This window comes from Perognathus longimembris, chromosome 13 (assembly GCF_023159225.1).
Source record: "Perognathus longimembris pacificus isolate PPM17 chromosome 13, ASM2315922v1, whole genome shotgun sequence".
In the NCBI taxonomy this organism is placed as follows: Eukaryota; Metazoa; Chordata; class Mammalia; order Rodentia; family Heteromyidae; genus Perognathus; species Perognathus longimembris.
In genome coordinates this window covers 60,899,138-60,920,125 of record NC_063173.1, presented here as the reverse complement: position 1 = coordinate 60,920,125, position 20,988 = coordinate 60,899,138, and the positions used below count along the sequence as shown (strand labels likewise).

Genomic DNA, 20,988 nt, shown 5'->3' with positions numbered 1-20,988 from the left:
TGGGCGCTCAACAGCAAACCACGCTTACAGCTGGGACTTAACAATGCGGGGGGGGGGGGGGGGATGTGAGGGGAGGGATTCCATGCACTTAGCGTGCTCTCAATTTATGGGGGAATCTGGAGCGCTACACTGTTACAAACTGGGGGTAGCGCCCGTGTGTTCAAACTTTGAAATCGCAATAAGTAGATTGTTTTCTTTTTTTGAGACAGGATCTTGCTATGTGGTCTAGCCTGGCCTCCAATAATCCCACTGTCACCAACACACCCAGCAACTCCTCCCCTCCCCTCCTCTCTCTTCCCCTCCCTCCCCTCCCCTCCCTTCCCTCTTTTCTAGCAGTGGGCGTTTGTAGCTGGGATAACGGACCCGCGTCTCTATGGTCGGCATCTTATTGGTTGAGGCATGGTCTCTGGAGCTTCGCGTCTGGGCCGGCCTTAAATCACAAGCCTCCCAATCTCTGCCCCCCGGGTAGCGACAGATGCGAGCTGCGGTACCCAGCTTTTGGAGTTGTCCTGTCAACGGTCCTGGCTCAAAGCCCGGCCTTCCCCGCAACCCGCCCGTGGCCTCTGGAGCGTACCTGCAGATCTGGACCTCATAGCCCAGGTCCAGGGGGTCGTTGGGCGCTGTTCCGTTCTGGAAGTCGCTGACGTTGAAGGAGGAGAGGGTGTGGTTGACGAAGCCGTGCATGGTCCCGTTCTGGCTGTACATGTACAGGTACACCAGGCGCGGGATGAAGTCGGACGTGAAGGAGATCACGAAGGCCTGGCGGGGCAGGATGGGGTCAGGGCGGCCTGTCCCGGGAGCCGGGGAGGGCCAGGCGGCCCGTGGCCCCGCCCCAGCCCCGGGGGAGCAGGGACGGCCCATGGGGTAGGCAAGTGCCGGTTACCCCGATGACGGCTGTGCGGCCTGGGACAGAGCGCCTGGCCTCTCTGCGTGAACAGGCCGACAAACAGCCGGGATGGCCTAGTTCTTGTTCCGGAACCCAGCCTGCACTGGGGGGCCAGGGGGACCTCAAGCCTGACAGCTTCCGGCTGGCCGCTAGCCTTGGGGCAGTTGCTGCCGGGGGGGGGGGGCTCTCAGGACTGCGGGCGGGGGTGAGTGCGTGGCCCCCGGAGTTCCCGGCCCGCGTTGGTGCAGGCACGCCCTCGGGGGGCCTCAAAGCCTCAGGGGGGCCGGGCTGGGGCTGGCAGGAGGGAAAGGCGGTGTCCGGCGGTCCTGAGCCCCCGGCCGAGGGCATGGAGTCGCGGGGTCTCACTGTGAGCGGGTACCCCAGGCTTGAGGACATCGCTTTGGGGAGCTGCCTGCCCACCGGGCACAAGGCGCCCGCCTCTGGGGCCTAGACCCAGCTCAGGGTGCAAGGGGGGGTGTGGGAGTGGGGCCCTGGGGTCTGGTGGGGCCCGGGTGCGGGGCTGGGCTCTGGAGAGGGGCCGGGCCGGGGTTGTAGCGCCGAGTCGGGAAGGCCTCTGGCGGTCGGCTGGCCGCAGCGGCGGCCTTGGCGGAGGCTCTGCGGGCCTGGGCCGCGGGCCTGGGCAGAGCGGGGCAGCAGGAGCCTCGCGGTGTGCGGTGCCAGGGACAGGGCTAAGGGCCGCTCTCCCCAGGGCGGGCGCAGAAGGGCCTTGGCACCTCCTAAAGCTTCTTTAGAGAGCGGCACGCATTGTGAACATGCAAGGACGGGTTTCTATCTTTCTTTCCTTCCTGTCTGTCCCTTCCCACCATTTGTCTCTTCTCTGGTTTCTCTCCATCTCTCTCACTCTGTGTGTGTGTGTGTCTGTCTGTCTGTCTCTGTCTCTCTCTCTCGTGCCAGTCCTGGGGCTTCAGTTTAGGACCTGGGCACTGTCCATTAGCTTTCCCGCTTACTGCTTGAGTCACAGCCTTTCTGGCTTTTTGCCTGTTACCTGCAGATAAGACGCTCAGACTTTTTCTGCCTGGGCTGGCTTTGAACCATGATCCTCAGATCTCAGCCTTCCGACTAGCTGGGGGAGGAGGCGCGAGCCGCCAGGGCCTGCTTCCCCCATCTCTGGTCTGTGGTGTTCTGAGGACTCGGGGCAGGGAGGGACCTGGGGCCCAGGCAGGCTGGGGTGTTCTGAAGCACGACGTCCCACCATGAGGACGGCAGAGACCAGGCGCGGGGACAGAACCCACGGCCCAGGGAGGAGCTGGACTGCCCGCCGTCCATCCCGGCTGAGGCCGCCGGTCACTCACGTTGATGATGACGGCCAGCTTCCCGATGCCGCTGAGGATGTTGTACCAGATGCCTGGGGGCGAAGCACGCGAGACCCCTCAGTCCAGGCGCCCTGCCGCCCCCCCATCTCGCACGCGAGACCCCTCAGTCCAGGCGCCCTGCCACCCCCCAATCTCGCACACGAGACCCCTCAGTCCAGGCGCCCGGCCGTCCCCCAATCTCGCACGCGAGACCCCTCAGTGCAGGCGCCCGGCCGCCCCCCCATCTTGCACGCGAGACCCCTCAGTCCAGGCGCGCCCTGCTGCCCCCCCCATCTCGCACGCGAGACCCCTCAGTCCAGGCGCCCGGCCGCCCCGCAGAGGCGGTGCCCTGCACACAGCCTGGACAGGAAAGCCCGCGGGACTCTCATCTCCAATTAACCAGCAAATAGCTGGACTTGGAGCTGCGGCTCAAACGGGGGAGCGCGCGCCTCGAGGGAACAAGCTACGGGACAGCAGCAGGGCCCCGAGTTCCAGTCCTAGCACTGGCGCAAAAAACAAAAGATAAAAATCCCATCCCATGGGACTGGAGGCCCGGCGTCCAAGAAGTGCTTGGGAAGAGCTGGGGGGGGGGGCGGGGGGACATGGTGAGGGCGGTGCCTCCCCCCCACGGCCTGGGGGGTGTGGTGAGGGGCGGCATCTGACTCCCCACGGCCCAGGGGTGCACGCAGAGAGCAGGGGTCAGCGTCCCCCAGGCTGGCGGCCTAGAGCCCGGTCTTCATATATAGATGCGCCCCCCCCCCCCCCGTGGTCCTGCAGGGATGGGCTGTGTCCCCCCCCCCCTGTGGCCCTGCAGGGACGGGCTGTGCCCCCTCCCCCCGTGGTCCTGCAGGGATGGGCTGTGTCCCCCCCCCCCCGTGGCCCTGCAGGGACGGGCTGTGCCCCCCCCCCGTGGTCCTGCAGGGACGGGCTGTGTCCCCCCCCCGTGGCCCTGCAGGGACGGGCTGTGCCCCCCCCCCGTGGTCCTGCAGGGACGGGCTGTGCCCCCCCCCCGTGGTCCTGCAGGGACGGGCTGTGCCCCCCCCCCGTGGTCCTGCAGGGACGGGCTGTGCCCCCCCCCCCGTGGTCCTGCAGGGACGGGCTGTGCCCCCCCCCGCGGTCCTGCAGGGACGGGCTGTGCCCCCCCCCCCCCGCGGTCCTGCAGGGACGGGCTGTGCCCCCCCCCCCGTGGTCCTGCAGGGACGGGCTGTGCCCCCCCCCCCCCGTGGTCCTGCAGGGACGGGCTGTGCCCCCCCCCCCCCGTGGTCCTGCAGGGACGGGCTGTGCCCCCCCCCCATCGTGGTCCTGCAGGGACGGGCTGTGCCCCCCCCCGCCCCGTGGTCCTGCAGGGACGGGCTGTGCCCGCCCCACTTGGCTGTGGAGTAGAGCCCGGGGCACCTGCACTTGGGGGCGGGGCCGTCCTCAGCCACAGCCCCTGGGCTGCAGGTCACAGAGGCCGCGGGGCGCCGCGTCCTGGGCCGCTGGCCCGAGGCCCGCACGGATCAGAGGAGGAACACAAAAGCCCATTGAGCGAAAGGTTCCAGGCCAGGAGTCCACACGCAAGCGTGTGACAGACGCAGAGGCCCGCGAGCGGCAGGCAGGAAGCCGGAAGCGGCGGCCGATCTCTGAGACGAGCAGCCCCGAGTCAGACGGCCCAGGCTGGCCGGGGAGCCGGCTGCAGGGCTGCCCGCCCGCCCCGCGGGGCCCGGGGCCACCCTGGTGAGGCGCCAAGCGTTTGGAGGCCGCCAGGGGGCGCCGGGCAGCTTCGGGACGCCCATGGGGCCCAGGCCGGCCGGCGGACACCTGCCCGTGGGGGAGGGCTGAGGGGAGGACGGCCCGTGGGGCCCCCGGCCTGGCGCCCGGCTGCCTCAGGTGTGCTATTCCGGGGGGAGGCCCAGCGCTTCGGTGCTGCCTGGCCGCAGACTCCCAGTCTGGGCAGCGGCTGGGGACTGGCGGCCCGGGCTCCTCCCGAGTCCCTCCGAGAGTCCAAGGCCGACAACGCGCAGGGAAGCCGGTGGCTCCCGCCTGTCATCCCAGCGACTCGGGGGGCTGAGAGCTGAGGACCAGGGTTCAAAGCCAGGACAGTCTGTGAGACTCTGATCTCCAAGGAACCACCAGAAAACCGGAAGTGGCGCTGTGGCTCCAGTGGTTGAAAGCTAGCCTTGAACTGAAGAGCTCAGGGACAGAGCCCAGGCCCAGAGTTCAAGCCCCACGACTGACAAAAACCCCCCAAAACCCCAAAAAGCAAAACTCTCTCAGGGAACGCTGGGGTTGGACCCAGCTCCTGAGGTGGTCTTCAGGGTGTGTGTGGGGGGGCTGATGGGATGCTAGGTGGGCACTGTGCTTGGCTTCCGAGGCCCTGACCTAGCCCGGGTCCACTTGCTGTCCGGTCCTTCAGCCAAGCACGGATTCACGTGTGTGTGTGTGTGTGTGTGTGTATTATATATATAACATATACACACATACGTGGACTGAGGTTCTGAACCCAGGGCCTGCAGTTCACTCATCAGGTGCTCTTACTGCTGGTCCACACCTCCAGTCTTTGGGCTTGTTGTTTTCGGGGGGGGGGGATCTTCTCGCCAGGCTTGTGCCCGGGCGTGATCCATCCCCGGTAATTAGGACAAGAGGCACCCCCGCTCTTGACTGAGGGGGTCTCGTGATGTTTGTTTAGTTTCCTGCCCAGGCTGGCCTTGAACTGCCTCCCGGGCAGCACAGATTACAGGGTGAGCTGCCCGGTGTGTGCTTTAGGGTGCCTTCTGCGGGGTGCAGCCCGCCCGGCGCCCCTCCTCCTCCCGGCCAGTTAGGGGTGTGGCGGGAGGGCTCACATGACCACGAGTGGGCGGGGCCTCTGCCTGGGGAGGGCCCCGAGGGACCTGGGTTTTGGAAGGCGTTCAGATTGGAGATGGGATCATGGGTGTTCTTGCTGCCCGGGGCCTCGTCCCCCACACAGCACCCCATCTCGGGGCCTCTCTCCGCAGGCCCCGAGGCCCAGACATGGGGCCGTGGGAGCAAGCGGATAGGGTCGCTGCGGTTTGGAGGTGTCTGGGGGGCGGCACGTTGCCGGCGCCATCGGGAGGACGGTGACACCAAGCGGTGGGTGTCTGGTCACCCGGGGGGGGGGGTAACATCACCACTGGCCGAGGAGCTGCCAACCAGGGCGGAGCGCACAGATGGCAGGATCTGGGCATGCCCACGGGGACCCCGACGTCCGGGACTGGAGACGCCCCGGGAAGGAGCACCGCAGTGGGCAAGAGCTCGGCCCAGAGACCCTCCTCAGCCAGGCACTGGCACCCCGGCTGAACAGTTCACGCTTCGCTTTAGTCCAAGAATCAGCACAAAGGTGCTGCTCTAAGTCTGGGCTACAGAGGAGCTCGGGAAGTGGGCGTGCTCTCGGGGCCGGCCGCCCCGTCCTTGCCGGCTCCGGCCGAGGCTCGCGCGGGGGTCTGCCGCCCCGCCCGCCCGGCCACCCGCTCATCTGGACGGTACCCTGGGCCTCAGCGCGGCTGCTCGACCGGGCGCGCGCGGCCCTGGGCCTGGAACCGAGGGCCTGGGCGCTGCCCCTTTGCCTTGCCGCTCACCGCTGGCACTCTACCACTGGAGCCGCAGCTCCACTGCCGGTGCTCCGGTGGCTAACTGGAGATAAGGGTCCCACGGACTTTCCGGCTGGGGCTGGCCTCGGACTGCGATCCTCAGAGCTCAGCCTCCTGAGCAGCTGGGATGAGAGGCCTGAGCTGCCCGCGCCTCCCCCTCCGCCCCCGCCCCCTCCCCCTCCGTCCCCTCCCACCTCCGCCCCCTGACCAGGCCCGGTGGGCACGGGAGCTGGGGACGGGTGTAGAAAAGACGTCCACAGATCCTTGTCTGAGCACAAAGCCCGTGGGGTGCCCCCCCGGCCCCACGAGGCCGGCTCCGGCCGCACCCCACGCCGTCCTTCCCGGCCGGCCCTCGGGCCCACTCACCGATGTCCTTGGCCCTGACGGCCACCGGCCTCCGCAGCTCGGTGACAAACTTCTTGGCGTCCAGGCGAATCTCGATGATGTTGTTCAGCAGTGCGAACAGCGGGGCCAGCGGGAAGGACGCCACGAACAGCGTGACGAAGCCGAACTGGATGACTGCGGGGGCGGGGGGGGGAGGGGAGAGCCGGGGCTCAGCCACGTGGGGGACCCCGCCCACCCGCGCGGGCCTGGGGCCCAACAAGAGACACCAAGGCCCTGGGCGACCTCCGCACCAGGAGAGACACAAGCGGGACGCCGCCCCGAATCTCAGGGCCCGACCCTTGAGTCACGGCCGCCCATCTCCTCTAGGTCTCATCTTGTGTGTGTGTCTTAATGCCAGAGCTTGAACTCAGGGCCTGGGCATTGTGCCTTGGCTTTGTCCTTCAAGGCTGACGCAGCTCAGTGGTTAACTGGAGATCCGAGTGTCGGAGACCTGCCTGCCCTAGCTGGCTTCCAACTGCAACCCTGAGATCTCGGCCACCGGAGTAGCTGGGATGACAGGCGTGAGCCGCTGACCCCCGACTCTGGGGGTCAGTCTTCTCCCGTGGGGACGGCGTCCTGCTCGGACTGGCCTGCCCCCTCCACGCTGGCCTGGGGAGGGGTCCCAGTTGTGGCTCTGTCCTTCTGTGCAGAGGGCTGACCCCCTCCCTGGAAGCCCCGGATTTCTCCCAGAGGCCTGCGGGGTGCACGGGCAGCCGCGCTCCGGGCCGGCCTGGCTCTGGGGCTTCGCCGGCCCCGGGTGGGGCGCCGGGCCCGGCCTGGGCTCTGGCAAGGTCAGGGAGAGGTCACGGGAGGAGCGGCGCTGGGTGCTCCTTGCCAGCTGGTAAATAAGGAAGGCAGCAGAGTGTCCCCCTGCGCCCTGCCGGCTGAGTGGGGCCTTTGTGAGCCCCGGGGGGAGGGGCGGGCACCGTGGGAGCCAGGTGTCCCCAGGAGTCTCCCTGGCTTCCTGACCCGCGGGCGGGGCTGCCGGGTGGGGGCCCCCACTTCCCAGGGACAGTGCTGGCTTGTCCCCCACTGAGTGAGCGAGGAGAGCGGGGGGGGGGGCGAGGGGCCTGTGGGGACCCTGGGTCTTCCCCGTTTGGCCCATGGCGCACGCCTCAGGCTGGCAGAGAAGCCGGGGTGCAGCGTGGGTGCTGAGGTGCCAATCACCCGCAGCCCGCGGCAGGGGTGGGAAAGCACGCAGGGGCCCCCGGGGCGGGCACGGCGGGGTCCCCGCGGGCGCCCGGAAGCCGAAGCAACCGTGGCTCCAGCTGAGAGGCTTGCGGCGCGCCGCGGGCATGGCAGCCGCCTTCGGGGCTCGAGAGAAATGCAGGCTCCCAGGCCGGCCCCCCCGCGTGGTCTGTGTGTGTGCGCGTGCGCGTGTGCACAGGGCCTGGGTGCTTGCTGTCCTGCCCTCCGCCCCTCGGCCTCCCCTCCTCCGCCTCCCGGGTGGCCGGGACGGCAGGCCCGAGCCTCGGGCGCAGCCGCTTGCTGCTTTGAATTGGGTTTTCAGGTAGCGTCTCGTGCCATTTATTGCCCGGGCTGGCCTCGCACGCCGGCCCTTTCACCCGGGGCCCGAGGAGCTGGCGCCGCGGGTGTGCGCGCGGGCGCGAGTGTGAGAGCAGCGTTCCCAGAGCCCGCCCACGGAGGCGGAGGGCGTGGCGCCGGTCCCCCGGGCCCGCTCACCTCTCCACCGAGCGCGCTCTGCGCACTGCTGCGGACCTGGCCTGGATGGGGGTGGGGGGTGGGGGGAGGGGCAGAACGGGGGGGGGGGGCTGCTCAGGAAAGCTCCCTGCCGGGGGCAACTCGGAACAGAGTCCTGGACAGGGAGAACCCCGCTTATACTTGGGGGAGCGCGCGCCAGCAGGGCCACAGCCGGTGCAAAGGCCCCGTGTGGTCCGAGCTGCGTGTCAGGGGTCCGCCTGCCACCGTGGAGAGGACAGGGTCAACGCCGCCCAGGAGCCGCGGGGGCCGCCCCGGCCCTCCCCACGGCCCGCACAGGGGCTCCGTGCCATCTCTGCGCAGCGGGCCCGCGTGCGTGACTGCAGGTGGCAAGGCCCAATCTTAGGGTCTCCACTGGGTCTCTGTGCCACCCTGGGGAGCTCAGGGCGGGCGGGAGGGGAGTGGGGAGCTCAGGGTGGCTGGGGGGAGGCGTGGGGAGCTCAGGGCGGGCCTCCTTAAGGGCCTTGGGGTGGAAGAAGTGCCTGGCAGTGGGGCCTAGGCCAGAGAGGGGCTTAGCAGCTGAGGGGGGGGGCAAAGCCCTGGCTTAGGGGGGCAGCGAGAGAGGAGCTGCTGGCATCAGGCCCCCATGGCACATGGATGCTGCCAGAGGGCTCAGAGGGTCACACAGCCCTCTGGGGGCCGGGGCCCCCCGGGAGGGGTCGGGGATCACACAGCCAGCCCTTTGGGGGCCCCTAGGAGGGGTCGGGGTCACACAGTCAGCCCTCTGGAGGTCCCTTGGGAGGGGTTGGGGTCACTCAGCAGCCCTCTGGGGGCTGGGACCCCCCGTGCGGGGGTGGGGTCCCTCAGCCAGCCCTCTGGGGGCCCCCCGGGCGGGGGCGGGGTCACACAGTCAGCCCTCTGGAGGTCCCTTGGGAGGGGTCGGGGTCCCTCAGCCAGCCCTCTGGGGGCCCCCCGGGCGGGGTCGGGGTCCCCCAGCCAGCCCTCTGGGGGCCCCCCGGGCGGGGGCGGGGTCACACAGTCAGCCCTCTGGAGGTCCCTTGGGAGGGGTCGGGGTCACACAGTCAGCCCTCTGGAGGTCCCTTGGGAGGGGTCGGGGTCCCTCAGCCAGCCCTCTGGGGGCCCCCCGGGCGGGGGCGGGGTCCCTCAGCCAGCCCTCTGGGGGCCCCCCGGGCGGGGGCGGGGTCCCTCAGCCAGCCCTCTGGGGGCCCCCCGGGCGGGGTCGGGGTCCCTCAGCCAGCCCTCTGGGGGCCCCCCGGGCGGGGGCGGGGTCCCTCAGCCCTCTCACTCACTCATCTCCATGTACTCGGGCGTGAGGCCGGCGAAGGGCTCCAGGTCGTAGTCGACCTCATAGCGCTGCTGCTGCTTTTTCACGTGCTCCTCGTGGTCCGCCGCCCTGCGGCGCCTCAGCCTCAGGTAGCGGATGAACTTCTTCATCTTCCTGCGGGAGACACGCGCGCGTCGGGGGGCACGGGCGGGCTGGGGCCCGGCCTCGAGGCCACGCTGACCGGTCCCTCCCCTCCCCTCCCCCTCCCCCTCTCCACTCCGCTTGCGCCACAGTTGGAACGCAGGGCCTTGAGTCTGCCAGGCGGGAGCTCTACCTTGCGAGCCAGGCCTGCAGCCTTCTTTCCTGTCAGTTATTTTTCAGATCCAGTCCTGGGTTTTTGCCCAGGTCAGCCTCAGACACCCCTTCTCCTCCCGGGACCTCCCGCACAGCAGGAATTACAGATGTGCACCACCACACCTGGCTTGTTCTTTGAGATGGAGACCTAGACTTTGGTGCTGGTCCTGGGGCTTGAATTCGGGGCCTGGGTACTGTCCCATAGCTTTTTTTGCTCAAACCTAGTGCTTTACCACTGGAGCCACAGCTCCACCACTGGCTCTAGGTTTTTGTTCAGGCTGGCCCGTAGCTGCAATCCTCACCAGGTCTGCCTTCGCAGTAGCTGGGATTATGGGGTGAGCCACCACGCCCAGCCAGCCCCAAGCCCGGTGGTTTCCATAGTGACCACTGCCCGGTCTCCCGAGCACGGCCGCTCGGCCCTTCCTCTGGGAGGCGCGGTGGCCGTGACGGTTTCATAGGAGACAGAGGGGGTGCTGGCAGACGCCCCCCTGAGCCACAGGTGGCCCGGCCCAGCTCAGGGACAGGAGAACAGGGGTGGGACCTTGGTCTGGGTGGACTCCTGGGGCACAGGTCACGGAGTATGGCCCTTAGCCCTGTGGCCCTGTACCCCACAAGCCTGGCAGCCAGCCCAGGGGCTCTGAGGGGGGCAGTAGGTACCCCAAGTCCTCAGCAGGCTCGGGGACCAGTCACTTGCCTCTCCTCTCTCCTTGTCCACGATGGGGTGACTTTTGCCCCATGGGTCCTTGGCCCCCTTTCACCCTCCAGGACGCCCCCACCTCCCCGTTCCTGGCATTCCCACACTGGCTGAGGCTGGGTGCGGAAGCCGAACGGGGACCCAAGCCCCCGCTCCCCTGTGTCCCACGCCAGAAGCCGCGCTGCACTCACGGAATGCCGATCTCAAACAGGTTGTTCTGGATCAGCTGCTTGCCCAGCATGATGATGCTCAACTGGATACAGAGCTCCATCAGACAGCCCCCGGGGGCGCACTGCGGGAGGGGCGGGCGGAGAGCGCATCAGCCACGCCCACGGGGAGACGGCCCCACCCACAGCATAAGCCCCACCCTACAGGGGACCAGGCTCCGCCCACAGGGAGATGGCCCCACCCACAGTGTAAGCCCCACCTTACAGGGGACCAGGCTCCCCCCACAGGGAGATGGCCCCACCCACAGTGTAAGCCCCACCCTACAGGGGACCAGGCTCCCCCCACAGGGAGATGGCCCCACCCACAGTGTAAGCCCCACCCTACAGGGGACCAGGCTCCCCCCACAGGGAGATGGCCCCACCCACAGTGTAAGCCCCACCCTACAGGGGACCAGGCTCCCCCCACAGGGAGATGGCCCCACCCACAGTGTAAGCCCCTCCCTGCAGGGGCCAGGCTCCCCCCACAGGGAGATGGCCCCACCCACAGTGTAAGCCCCTCCCTGCAGGGGACCAGGCTCCACCCACAGGGAGACGGCCCCACCCACAGCATAAGCCCCTCCCTGCAGGGGCCAGGCTCCCCCCACAGGGAGATGGCCCCACCCACAGTGTAAGCCCCACTCTGCAGGGGCCAGGCTCCCCCCACAGAGAGATGGCCCCACCCACAGCGTAAGCCCCTCCCTGCAGGGGACCAGGCTCTGCCCACAGGGAGATGGCCCCACCCACAGCATAAGCCCCTCCCTGCAGGGGCCAGGCTCCGCCCACAGGGAGATGGCCCCACCCACAGTGTAAGCCCCACTCTGCAGGGGCCAGGCTCCCCCCACAGAGAGATGGCCCCACCCACAGCGTAAGCCCCTCCCTGCAGGGGACCAGGCTCTGCCCACAGGGAGATGGCCCCACCCACAGCATAAGCCCCTCCCTGCAGGGGCCAGGCTCCGCCCACAGGGAGATGGCCCCACCCACAGCATAAGCCCCACCCTACAGGGGCCAGGCTCCCCCCACAGGGAGATGGCCCCACCCACAGTGTAAGCCCCTCCCTGCAGGGGACCAGGCTCCCCCCCACAGGGAGATGGCCCCACCCACAGTGTAAGCCCCACCCTGCAGGGGCCAGGCTCCCCCCACAGGGAGATGGCCCCACCCACAGTGTAAGCCCCTCCCTGCAGGGGACCAGGCTCCCCCCACAGGGAGATGGCCCCACCCACAGTGTAAGCCCCTCCCTGCAGGGGCCATGCTCCGCCCATAGGGAGATGGCCCCACCCACAGTGTAAGTCCCTCCCTGCAGAGGACCAGGCTCTGCCCACAGGGAGATGGCCCCACCCACAGTATAAGCCCCTCCCTGCAGAGGACCAGGCTCTGCCCACAGGGAGATGGCCCCACCCACAGCATAAGCTCCGCCCCACAGGGGGCTAGCCCGGCTCATCATTGAGCCAGCCGGAGTTGTGGCTGATTTGTGTCCTGACTCCCTGGAACCCGGGGTGGGATCCTTTTCTGGAGAAGGGGCCTTTGCAGATGTGGCTGAGCAAGAAGAGGTGCTGAAGCAGGGCGGGCCCTAGCCAACTAGTGTCCTGATGAGGAAAGAACACGGAAGGAAGACAGCGCAGGGAGCAGGGGCGGGGGGACTGGACGGGCGGGGGTGGGTCCGTGGCAGAGGCTGCGTGTGCGAGGCCTGGCACGCCTTCACCTCGCACCTCCGGCCTCTGGCCAGCGAGCGAGCACGCTTCCGTCATTTCAGGAGCCCCAGCTCTGGGCTGGGTGCCTGGCAGCGGGGCTCGGAGGAGTGCATGGGGGGGGGGCGGGCAGGAGAGAGGGCACACCTCAGCCTCCCCCTCCCTTTCCCAGGGTCGGCGGGCGCGGGCCCACACCAGCCCCCCGCATGGCTGCCCGATGACACGGCACTCGCGAGCCGGGAGCCTCGCAGCCCGGCAGCTAACCCCCCCCAGCCCCCCCATCCAGGCCCGCAGCCCTGCCTCCAGCCGGGCGCGTCGGGGTGAGATGCTCGACTCGCCCAAGCAAAAGGGCGCCGGGGAGTCGCGGGGCACGCGGACCCCTCTCTTTTTACAGAGTTTGTCTCGGGGAGGCATCATTTCATTACAAAGATCACGTCCTTGGCTTTATCTTACAGGGACGCCTCCTCGGGGTCTCTAAGCACCGCCGCCTGGCAGGGTGGCCCGCGGCTGACGAGAACGCCATGCTGACCGTCGAGGGGACTTTGTGGGCCTTCCCTGAGCCCCGGCACAGGGGACCTGACGCCCACCCGGCCCTGGGGACCCCGACCGCAGTGTCCCCGCCTGGAGGTCGCGCCCCTATTCCCCCCACGAGGAAACCAGGGCTGGCTCCCCCGGGACCTGGAACCACCGCGTCCGCGCTTGGTCTGGCGGAGCCATTGGTCGTGGGACCAATACAGCGAAACAAAGCCCGGGGCCGCGACTCGGCAGGAAGGTGCCGGCGCCCCGTGGAGGCGCGGGGGGGGGGGGGGGGGAGGCAGAAGCCACACACGCGCCCGCCTTGCCTGAGGTCAGAGAGACAGACATTGCAAATGAATTAAAAAACACACAAAAAAAGGAGCTGAGCTCTGGTTTCCTCCCTGACTCATTCCCACCACAGAAAGACTGCAAGCCGAACAGAGAAAGGGAAGGCGGGAAGCGGGGCCCCCCGCCACAGGGGCAGGCCACACTTTGGGGGGGATCTTGTGGTGGACACTGAGACCGGCGCCCCGCAAGCCAGAGGAGAGCAGAAGACGCCTAACAAGAAGCAAGGCCGTGGGGCACAGGGGCGCGCACGCACACGCAGAGGGCTGACGCGGAGTCTCCGTTACCTCCTCCATCCGGAACGAGCGGAAAATGTACACGTAGTCCCCCGGGCGACCGACGAATCTGGAATGATTGCGGCGTTTGAGTCAAGAGGAGGCGTCGCGCTCGCGGGGACCCGCGGGGACCGTGCGGGAGGAAGCCTCCGGAAGCCCTTCCTCCAGCCGGGTCCCGTTTAGGGACGGGGCCCCCCGGCTTGCTGTACCTCCTGCCCGCTCGCCTGCGGCCCGCAACCCCGGTGGGGCCCTGCCTCCCGGAGCTGGGCCTGCGCTGCTGGCGGGGGGGGGGGGGGGCTCCTCTACCTGGATCCTCACAACTGGGGGCTCTGTTGTCTGGGGTCTGTCTTCCCTGGGGTCTGTCCTGCTGAGGGGCTCCCCGCTTGGGGTCCCCACTGTCTCTCTGGGGTCCATACTGCTGAGGGGCTCCCCACTTGGGGTCCCCACTGTCTGGGTCTGACTTGTCTTGCGGTGGGGGGGGGTCTCTGCTATTCTGCTGCCTCAGCCAGAGCCAGGCTGTCCCTGAGCCCCACACTGTAGGAGCCTGCTGCCTACCCCGACCCAGACTTTGGGGCCTCCCTAGTACAGGGCCAGGCAGGGCGGAGTGTGTGTGTGTGTGTGTGTGTGTGTGTGTGTGTGTGCACGTGTAGGAGCAGTGGCCGGGTGGAGGCGTCCCTACCGGCCTTTGAAGAACGCCACGTAGAAGATGGGGGTGTAGGAGTTCACAAACTTCAGCAGGAAGGCCTTGAAGATCAGCCTGTCCTCGAAGCTCTTCTCCGTCTTGGGGACCTCTGTAGGGGTGGGGGGGAAGATGGGGGCTGAGCCGCAGCCTCGGATGCCGTGGCCCCCGGGATCGGGCCCCGGGCGGGCGGGCGGACGCCGTGGCCCCCGGGATCGGGCCCCGGGCAGGCAGACGCCGTGGCCCCCGGGATCGGGCCCCGGGCGGGCGGGCGGATGCCGTGGCCCCCGGGATCGAGCCCCGGGCGGGTGGTGTGAACGCCATGGCCCCCGGGATCGGGCCCCGGGCGGGCGGGCGGACGCCGTGGCCCCCGGGCCCTGGCACGCGGCACTCACCGATCTTGGTGAGCCACCGGGCGATGCAGCCGTACACCTCGTCCAGCAGGATGATCACCACCAGGTTGATGATGACGGCCGTGGCCGTGACCGTGACCCGGATGTTGGACCGCACGGAGGGGGAGGAGTTCATGGCCAAGGCGGCGGCCGTGGAGATCCTGTAGATGATGACGCCGAGCACAATGGCGAACGTCACGGCGATCTGCGAGGGGGGAAGAGGGGCGAGCTTGGCGGGGGCCACGCGGGGCTCCAGGGGAGCCGCCCGCCTACTCTCCGCTCAGCCCCTCCCAGCCAGGTCTTCTGTCAGGAGGAGGACAGGACCCTGGGCAGTGGGGAGGCTGTGCAGACACCCCGCGCAGGGCCGGGTCTTCACGGCGGGGGGGGGGGGGCGAGTGCTCACTTGCCTTCCTCCTCGTCCCCTAGCAGGGCCTGGGACCCAGTGCGCTCACACCCCAGCACCGTCCCGGGGCGCCCTAGCGCAGGCTGAACACCTCTAATTTGGGGTGGCCAAGCCCCCACCCCAGCACTGCGGGAGGCAGTGGGCTGCACTACGGGATGGGGGGCGGGTCAAGGCCCCTCTTCTGCCTTCCCAAGAGCCACCAGAAACCTGGCTTCTCCATGACAGCCAAACCCGAGGCCTGGCAAATCCCACACAGGCGGGATTCCCGCCGGACCCGGGGGCAGCTCCGCCCTGCCCGTCGCGTCTGTCTGCCTGCCTGTCCAGGCTGCTTCGCCCAGGAAGTAACTACTCCAAGACCCAAAGGGACCTGGCACCGGTGGCTCTCACGCCTGTCATCCCGGCTACTCGGGAGGCTGAGATCTGAGGATCACAGTTCAAAGCCAGCCTAGGCAGAAAAGTCCGTGAGACTTTTTATCTCTACCGCTAGGAAACTGGAAGTGGCGCTGCGGCTCCAAGTGGTGGAGCACTAGCCTTGAGCAAAAAGAGCCCAGGGGGGCTGGGGATATAGCCTAGTGGCAAGAGTGCCTGCCTCGGATACACGAGGCCCTAGGTTCGATTCCCCAGCACCACATATACAGAAAACGGCCAGAAGCGGCGCTGTGGCTCAAGTGGCAGAGTGCTAGCCTTGAGCGGGAAGAAGCCAGGGACAGTGCTCAGGCCCTGAGTCCAAGGCCCAGGACTGGCCAAAAAAAAAAAAAAGAGCCCAGGGACAGCGCCCAGACCCCAAGTTCAAGCCCCACAACTGACAGAACAACCAACCAACCCAAACCCCAGGGAGCGGCTGCCCCTCGGAGGCGGGCATGTGGGAGCGGGTAGCATGGCAGGTGCCGGATGCAGTGCCCACCCCACCATGCCTCCCTCCCAGCTCCTAGGCCTGCAGGGAGGACTGAGGCTTGCTGTTCCCCAGGGAGCCTTCTAGAAGGCGTGGCACACGCTCGGAGCCTCCAGCACTGGCTTCTGCAGACGTGCCCTGGTCACTCGCCGTGGCCACGCTCGGCCGTGGGGCGAGGCGTGGGTATCGCTAGGGCAGTGCCGGGGAGCGGGGCTCCTCAGAACTCCCCCCAGGCCGGCCTCACGGTGCTCGCCCTCCCAGGAGTGGACGTGGAGGGGCGGGGGCCGGCTGGCCTGCTCAGGACCCGGCAGGGGGACTCTGGAAGTTCCAGCCATGGCGGGGGGGGGGTGTTGAGGCAGGAGGACCCCATCCCTTGAGCCCAGGGGTTCAAGAGGCAGCAAATAAACCAAACGAGGCCAAGTGCACCCCGCCCCACCCTGCCCCCCAACCCCCATGAGGAGGTGACGGCGACCTCTGAGGCGTGATCTCGGGGGCCCCCCAAGGAGGATGCCGCTATCGGGGTCTCCTTTACGTGAGTCGAGGTCCCTTGTTGAGAGCCAGAACCTGCGTCCCAGGATGCCTTCCAGCCCTCTGCCGGCGGCCCCGGAGCCCCTGGCTCAGCCCAGCAGACCCCGCCCCGCCTGCCTCCACCCGTCCCAGTGCCTGCAGGGGGAGGGGCCTGCGGGGAGACTGAGCAGCCCCACCCCGAGGGCCGGCCGGCACCCCCTCCGGGCCTCGGCTTCCTCCCCGGCCAGAGGGCAGAGCCGTGTCAGGACTGGCTGGTCGGGAGGACCCAGCGGGACGCGCCCTGCCGGGGTCTGCGGCCCGTGCCGGTGGCATGGCACCAGGCTGCGGCGACAGGGGTCTGTGCCAGGCCCTCTCGACCCCTCCCGGCTGGGCAGACGGGCCCACAGGCCGCCCTGACGGCCGGAACGACGAGGCGCACGCAGGTGGCGAGGGCTGAGGGTTCAGGGGGGCCTGGGCCCCTCGAGCCAGGGGGAGAGGCTTGGCCACAGGCCCGGGGCCCCTCAGCAGCAAAGCCATGGTTTCTGTCCAGTCTGGGTGCTATTTTCTTGATACTTTCTTTGGCTGAACTCAGGACCTTGCTCTTGTTGGGCAAGCGCTTTGCCACCTGGCCCATAGCCTCAGCACTTTCTGCTTTGTTCTTTTTTTTTGGCAGCCTTCTGAGTGTTTGCCTGGGCTGACTTTATTTTGGCTCTCCTATCTTTGTCTCCTATGTAGGTAGGATTACAGGCTTGTACCAGAATGCCCAGCTGTGTGTGTGTGTGTGTGTGTGTGTGTGTGTGTGTGTGTGAACTTAGGACCTGGGGGCTATCCCTGAGCTCTTGTGCTCAGGGTTGATGCTGTACCACGTGAGCCACAGCTCCACTTCTCGGTCTCGGGTGGTTAGCTGGAGACAGGCATCTCATGGACTTTCCTTTCCGGGCTGGCTCTGAACTGTGATTGTTAGATCTCAGCCCCCCGGTGCAGCTGTGACTGTAGGCACGAGCCACCACACCGGGCTTGGGTCCAGTTCAATGGTTTCTAAAAGACTCCTCAGCCTGGTCTGAAACGATGAAACAACTACGTGACTAATTACCTACACAGATACCACTCTCGAGGACAGCTGCCTGTTCAGGGAGCACTGGGAACAGGAACCAGCGAGCACTGGGAACCATCAGCGAGCGCATGGGATCAGCGAGCGCATGGGATCAGCCAGCGCATGGGATCAGCGAGCGCATGGGATCAGCGAGCACTGGGATCAGCCAGCGCATGGGATCAGTGAGCACTGGGAACCATCAGCGAGCACTGGGAACCATCAGCGAGCACTGGGAACCATCAGCGAGCGCATGGGATCAGCGAGCGCATGGGATCAGCGAGCACTGGGATCAGCCAGCACATGGGATCAGCGAGCGCATGGGATCAGCCAGCGCATGGGATCAGCGAGCGCATGGGATCAGCGAGCACTGGGATCAGCGAGCGCATGGGATCAGCGAGCACTGGGATCAGCGAGCACATGGGATCAGCGAGCGCATGGGATCAGCCAGCGCATGGGATCAGCGAGCACATGGGATCAGCGAGCGCATGGGATCAGCGAGCACTGGGATCAGCCAGCGCATGGGAACCATCAGCGAGCGCATGGGATCAGCGAGCACTGGGAACCATCAGTGAGCACTGGGAACCATCAGCGAGCACTGGGAACCATCAGCGAGCGCATGGGATCAGTGAGCACTGGGAACCATCAGCGAGCACTGGGAACCATCAGCGAGCGCATGGGATCAGCGAGCACATGGGATCAGCGAGCACTGGGATCAGCCAGCGCATGGGATCAGCGAGCACTGGGATCAGCGAGCGCATGGGATCAGCGAGCGCATGGGATCAGCCAGCGCATGGGATCAGCGAGCACTGGGAACCATCAGCGAGCGCATGGGATCAGCAAGCACTGGGATCAGCCAGCGCATGGGATCAGCGAGCGCATGGGATCAGCAAGCACTGGGATCAGCCACCGCATGGGATCAGCGAGCGCATGGGATCAGCGAGCACTGGGATCAGCCAGCGCATGGGATCAGCGAGCACTGGGATCAGCCAGCGCATGGGATCAGCGAGCGCATGGGATCAGCAAGCACTGGGATCAGCCAGTGCATGGGATCAGCGAGCGCATGGGATCAGCAAGCACTGGGATCAGCCAGCGCATGGGATCAGCGAGCGCATGGGATCAGCCAGCGCATGGGATCAGCGAGCGCATGGGATCAGCGAGCACTGGGATCAGCGAGAGCATGGGATCAGCGAGCGCATGGGATCAGCGAGCGCATGGGATCAGCGAGCACTGGGATCAGCCAGCGCATGGGATCAGCGAGCACTGGGATCAGCGAGCGCATGGGATCAGCCAGCGCATGGGATCAGCGAGCGCATGGAATCAGCGAGTGCATGGGATCAGCGAGAGCATGGGATCAGCGAGCGCATGGGATCAGCGAGCACTGGGATCAGCGAGCACTGGGATCAGCCAGCGCATGGGATCAGCGAGCACTGGGATCAGCGAGCGCATGGGATCAGCCAGTGCATGGGATCAGCCAGTGCATGGGATCAGCGAGCACATGGGATCAGCCAGTGCATGGGATCAGCCAGCGCATGGGATCAGCGAGCACGCGCAATCAGCTCGCCGGCCCCCGGCCTCCTGTGCGGCTGCGGCTCCAGCTCTGTGTCCACCTTGGGGGCCGATGCCACGTCAGAACACGGGGCAGCCACGTCCAGGGGGTGCCAGGGGCACCACAGCATCATGGCGATTCCGCCAGTCACCTCCGGGAGGGCACCCCAGATGTCCCTGGCCTTCGCCTTCCGGAACTTACCATGAAGAGGATGGACACCAGGTTGGTGAAGTAGGCGGGGAAGCGGTCTCTCCAGGTCAGCTTCACCTTGTCTGTCTGCAACAATCAGCAAACGACCTGGGTCACTTCGGGAGTCCTCTGAGCACTCTTGGACAGGCGGCGAGCCAGTGCAAAGGGCCCGCGCTCAGGAGCACGTGGGCCGCTGCCACCTAAAAACTCCCTAGAGGCCTAAACGCCGCGAGGCCCCAGGCCCCTCCGGGCGCGGCCTGCTTCGCCGCAGGACCCCGTTGGAGTCTACAGCACCTGAAATAGCAGGCCGGAGGCCACCCAGACCAAAGTAGTTTCATCCCCTTGCTGAGCAAGTTGGTTCAAGCAGCTGGTGCCCAGGGTACCATGGTGAGCGCCACGTAGGCCCATGGGCTGCGGGGCAGAGGTCCTGGGAAGGCTTGATGTCAAGCAGGAGCCGGGCACTGGTGGCTCACGCCTGTCATCCTAGCTAGTCAGGAGGCCGAGATCTGAGGATGGCGGTTCAAAGCCAGCCGGGGTGGGAAAGTCTGTGAGACTCTTATCTCCAGGTAGATCTCCACCAGAAATCCACAAGTGGGATTGTGGCCCAAGTGGTAAAGTTTTAGCTTTGAGCAAAAGTGCTCAGGGATTGCGCCCAGGTCCTGAGTTCGAGCCTCAGATCCGGGGTGTGTGTGTGTGTGTGTGTGTGTGAGCGTGAGGCGCACATTCACACACTCACGCAGGCCTGGCAGAGAGCCAGTGGTGAAAGCACAGCTGGTGGAAGCTGGGCCCAGCGCCCCGGGGGCCCCCGTGATTCCACACCCAGGAGCTCATGTCAACAAGCCGGCCTAACTGGACGCCATGGCTGGGGACCATCACACGCGGAGCTGCGCCGGAAACCACGCGGGAACACGCGGAACCGACCAGGTAGGAGGGAGGGCCTTGGGAGACAGACTGTCCCCGCCGCCACCTTCCCACGGCTCCGGGAGGTCCCCAGAGGCCCGTGGGAAGGAGCTGAACACCTCTGGGCTTCCCGTGACTAAGGAGCTTGGGAAGACGCCAAGGCTCGGCTGCGAGGCGGCTTCCGGCCCCCGCGCCCGGGTCCTCCCACCTGCTGGGCTTGACGAGAGCGGGCGTGGCGGGCCGGTGAAGCCCCTCTGTGCCGCGGTGGCCGTCCCCTTGCTTCCCGCCAGCCCCTGGGACATGGCGTCCCAGGTGGGGAGCTGGGGACGCACGCTGGGGCACCACGGGGCCCGCAGGGCCTTAGACACGGCCGGCTGTGTACCAACTGGGACGGGCATGCCCGGTGCCCGCCCTCCGCCCCCTCGAGCCCCGCGTGGCCCTCAGGCGCCCGCCCGCCCGCACGCGGGAGGCGAGGCACAGCTCCTTCTGGCTGGAGGAGCAGGGGCCTGGCCCCTTCATCCGCAGGGGTGTGGCCCCTACGGCCCGCCACTCGGTGACGTGACGGGGACCCCCACACACCTGAGAGGCTCCAGTGCGAAGGGACAGCCTGGAGCCCCACAGGCACCCGGGCCTGGTCCAGCCTCCCCGAGAGGCGGCCGGGCCCCGGCCCCAGGAGAGTCCGGCATCACCCAACGACAACCGGGCAGGGCGGGAGGCTGGCGGGGAACCGGGCTGTGGATGAGGGGCCTGGCGCCCGGGGGAGCTGGGAAGGCGGCGTCTCCAGCCCTGCGCAGGGGCCCCCAATCCCCCTCCACCCGGGGTCTGAAGGCTGCGGGGCGTTGCCCTCGGCTCAGAGGCCCCGGGCGGCTGCCACGTCCACTCCACTGGCCGGCACGGAGGACGGGGGGTGGGGGGAGGTGGGGGGTGGCAGCGTTTTGCGAAGGAGCTGCAAAGCTTAGCTGCCCCACGCCCAGAGCTTGGGCTCCCCCTCGGGTGCAGGGGGGGGGGAGGGAACCCCGCAGCCCTCGGGCGGAGTCTGGCCCCCTCCCGTTGGCCGCAGTAAGTACCTCCTTGTGTTTGGACTCTTTCCGCAGTGACTTCTGCAGCACCCTGGCTTCGTACTCGGCCCGGGGATGGTCCTGTGAAGGGCAGCGGGTCACACACGGGCCTGGCAGGCGGGGGGCTGGCCCGTCCCCCC

General features: G+C 67.6%; 1 protein-coding gene across 1 annotated transcript in view; it reads right to left on the bottom strand.

The window, feature by feature from the left end:
• Positions 1-20,988, bottom strand: part of Ano1 (anoctamin 1) — a 69,348-nt gene that overhangs the window by 1,526 nt on the left and 46,834 nt on the right. The window contains exons 16-25 of the mRNA XM_048361454.1: positions 20,858-20,929; positions 18,903-18,977; positions 14,264-14,465; positions 13,869-13,980; positions 13,202-13,259; positions 10,354-10,454; positions 9,140-9,288; positions 6,153-6,305; positions 2,200-2,252; positions 575-759 (exon numbers count right to left, since the gene is read on the bottom strand). Of these exons, the coding sequence (XP_048217411.1) occupies positions 575-759; positions 2,200-2,252; positions 6,153-6,305; positions 9,140-9,288; positions 10,354-10,454; positions 13,202-13,259; positions 13,869-13,980; positions 14,264-14,465; positions 18,903-18,977; positions 20,858-20,929 (1,160 nt within the window). The remainder of the gene's footprint in view (positions 1-574; positions 760-2,199; positions 2,253-6,152; positions 6,306-9,139; positions 9,289-10,353; positions 10,455-13,201; positions 13,260-13,868; positions 13,981-14,263; positions 14,466-18,902; positions 18,978-20,857; positions 20,930-20,988) is intronic.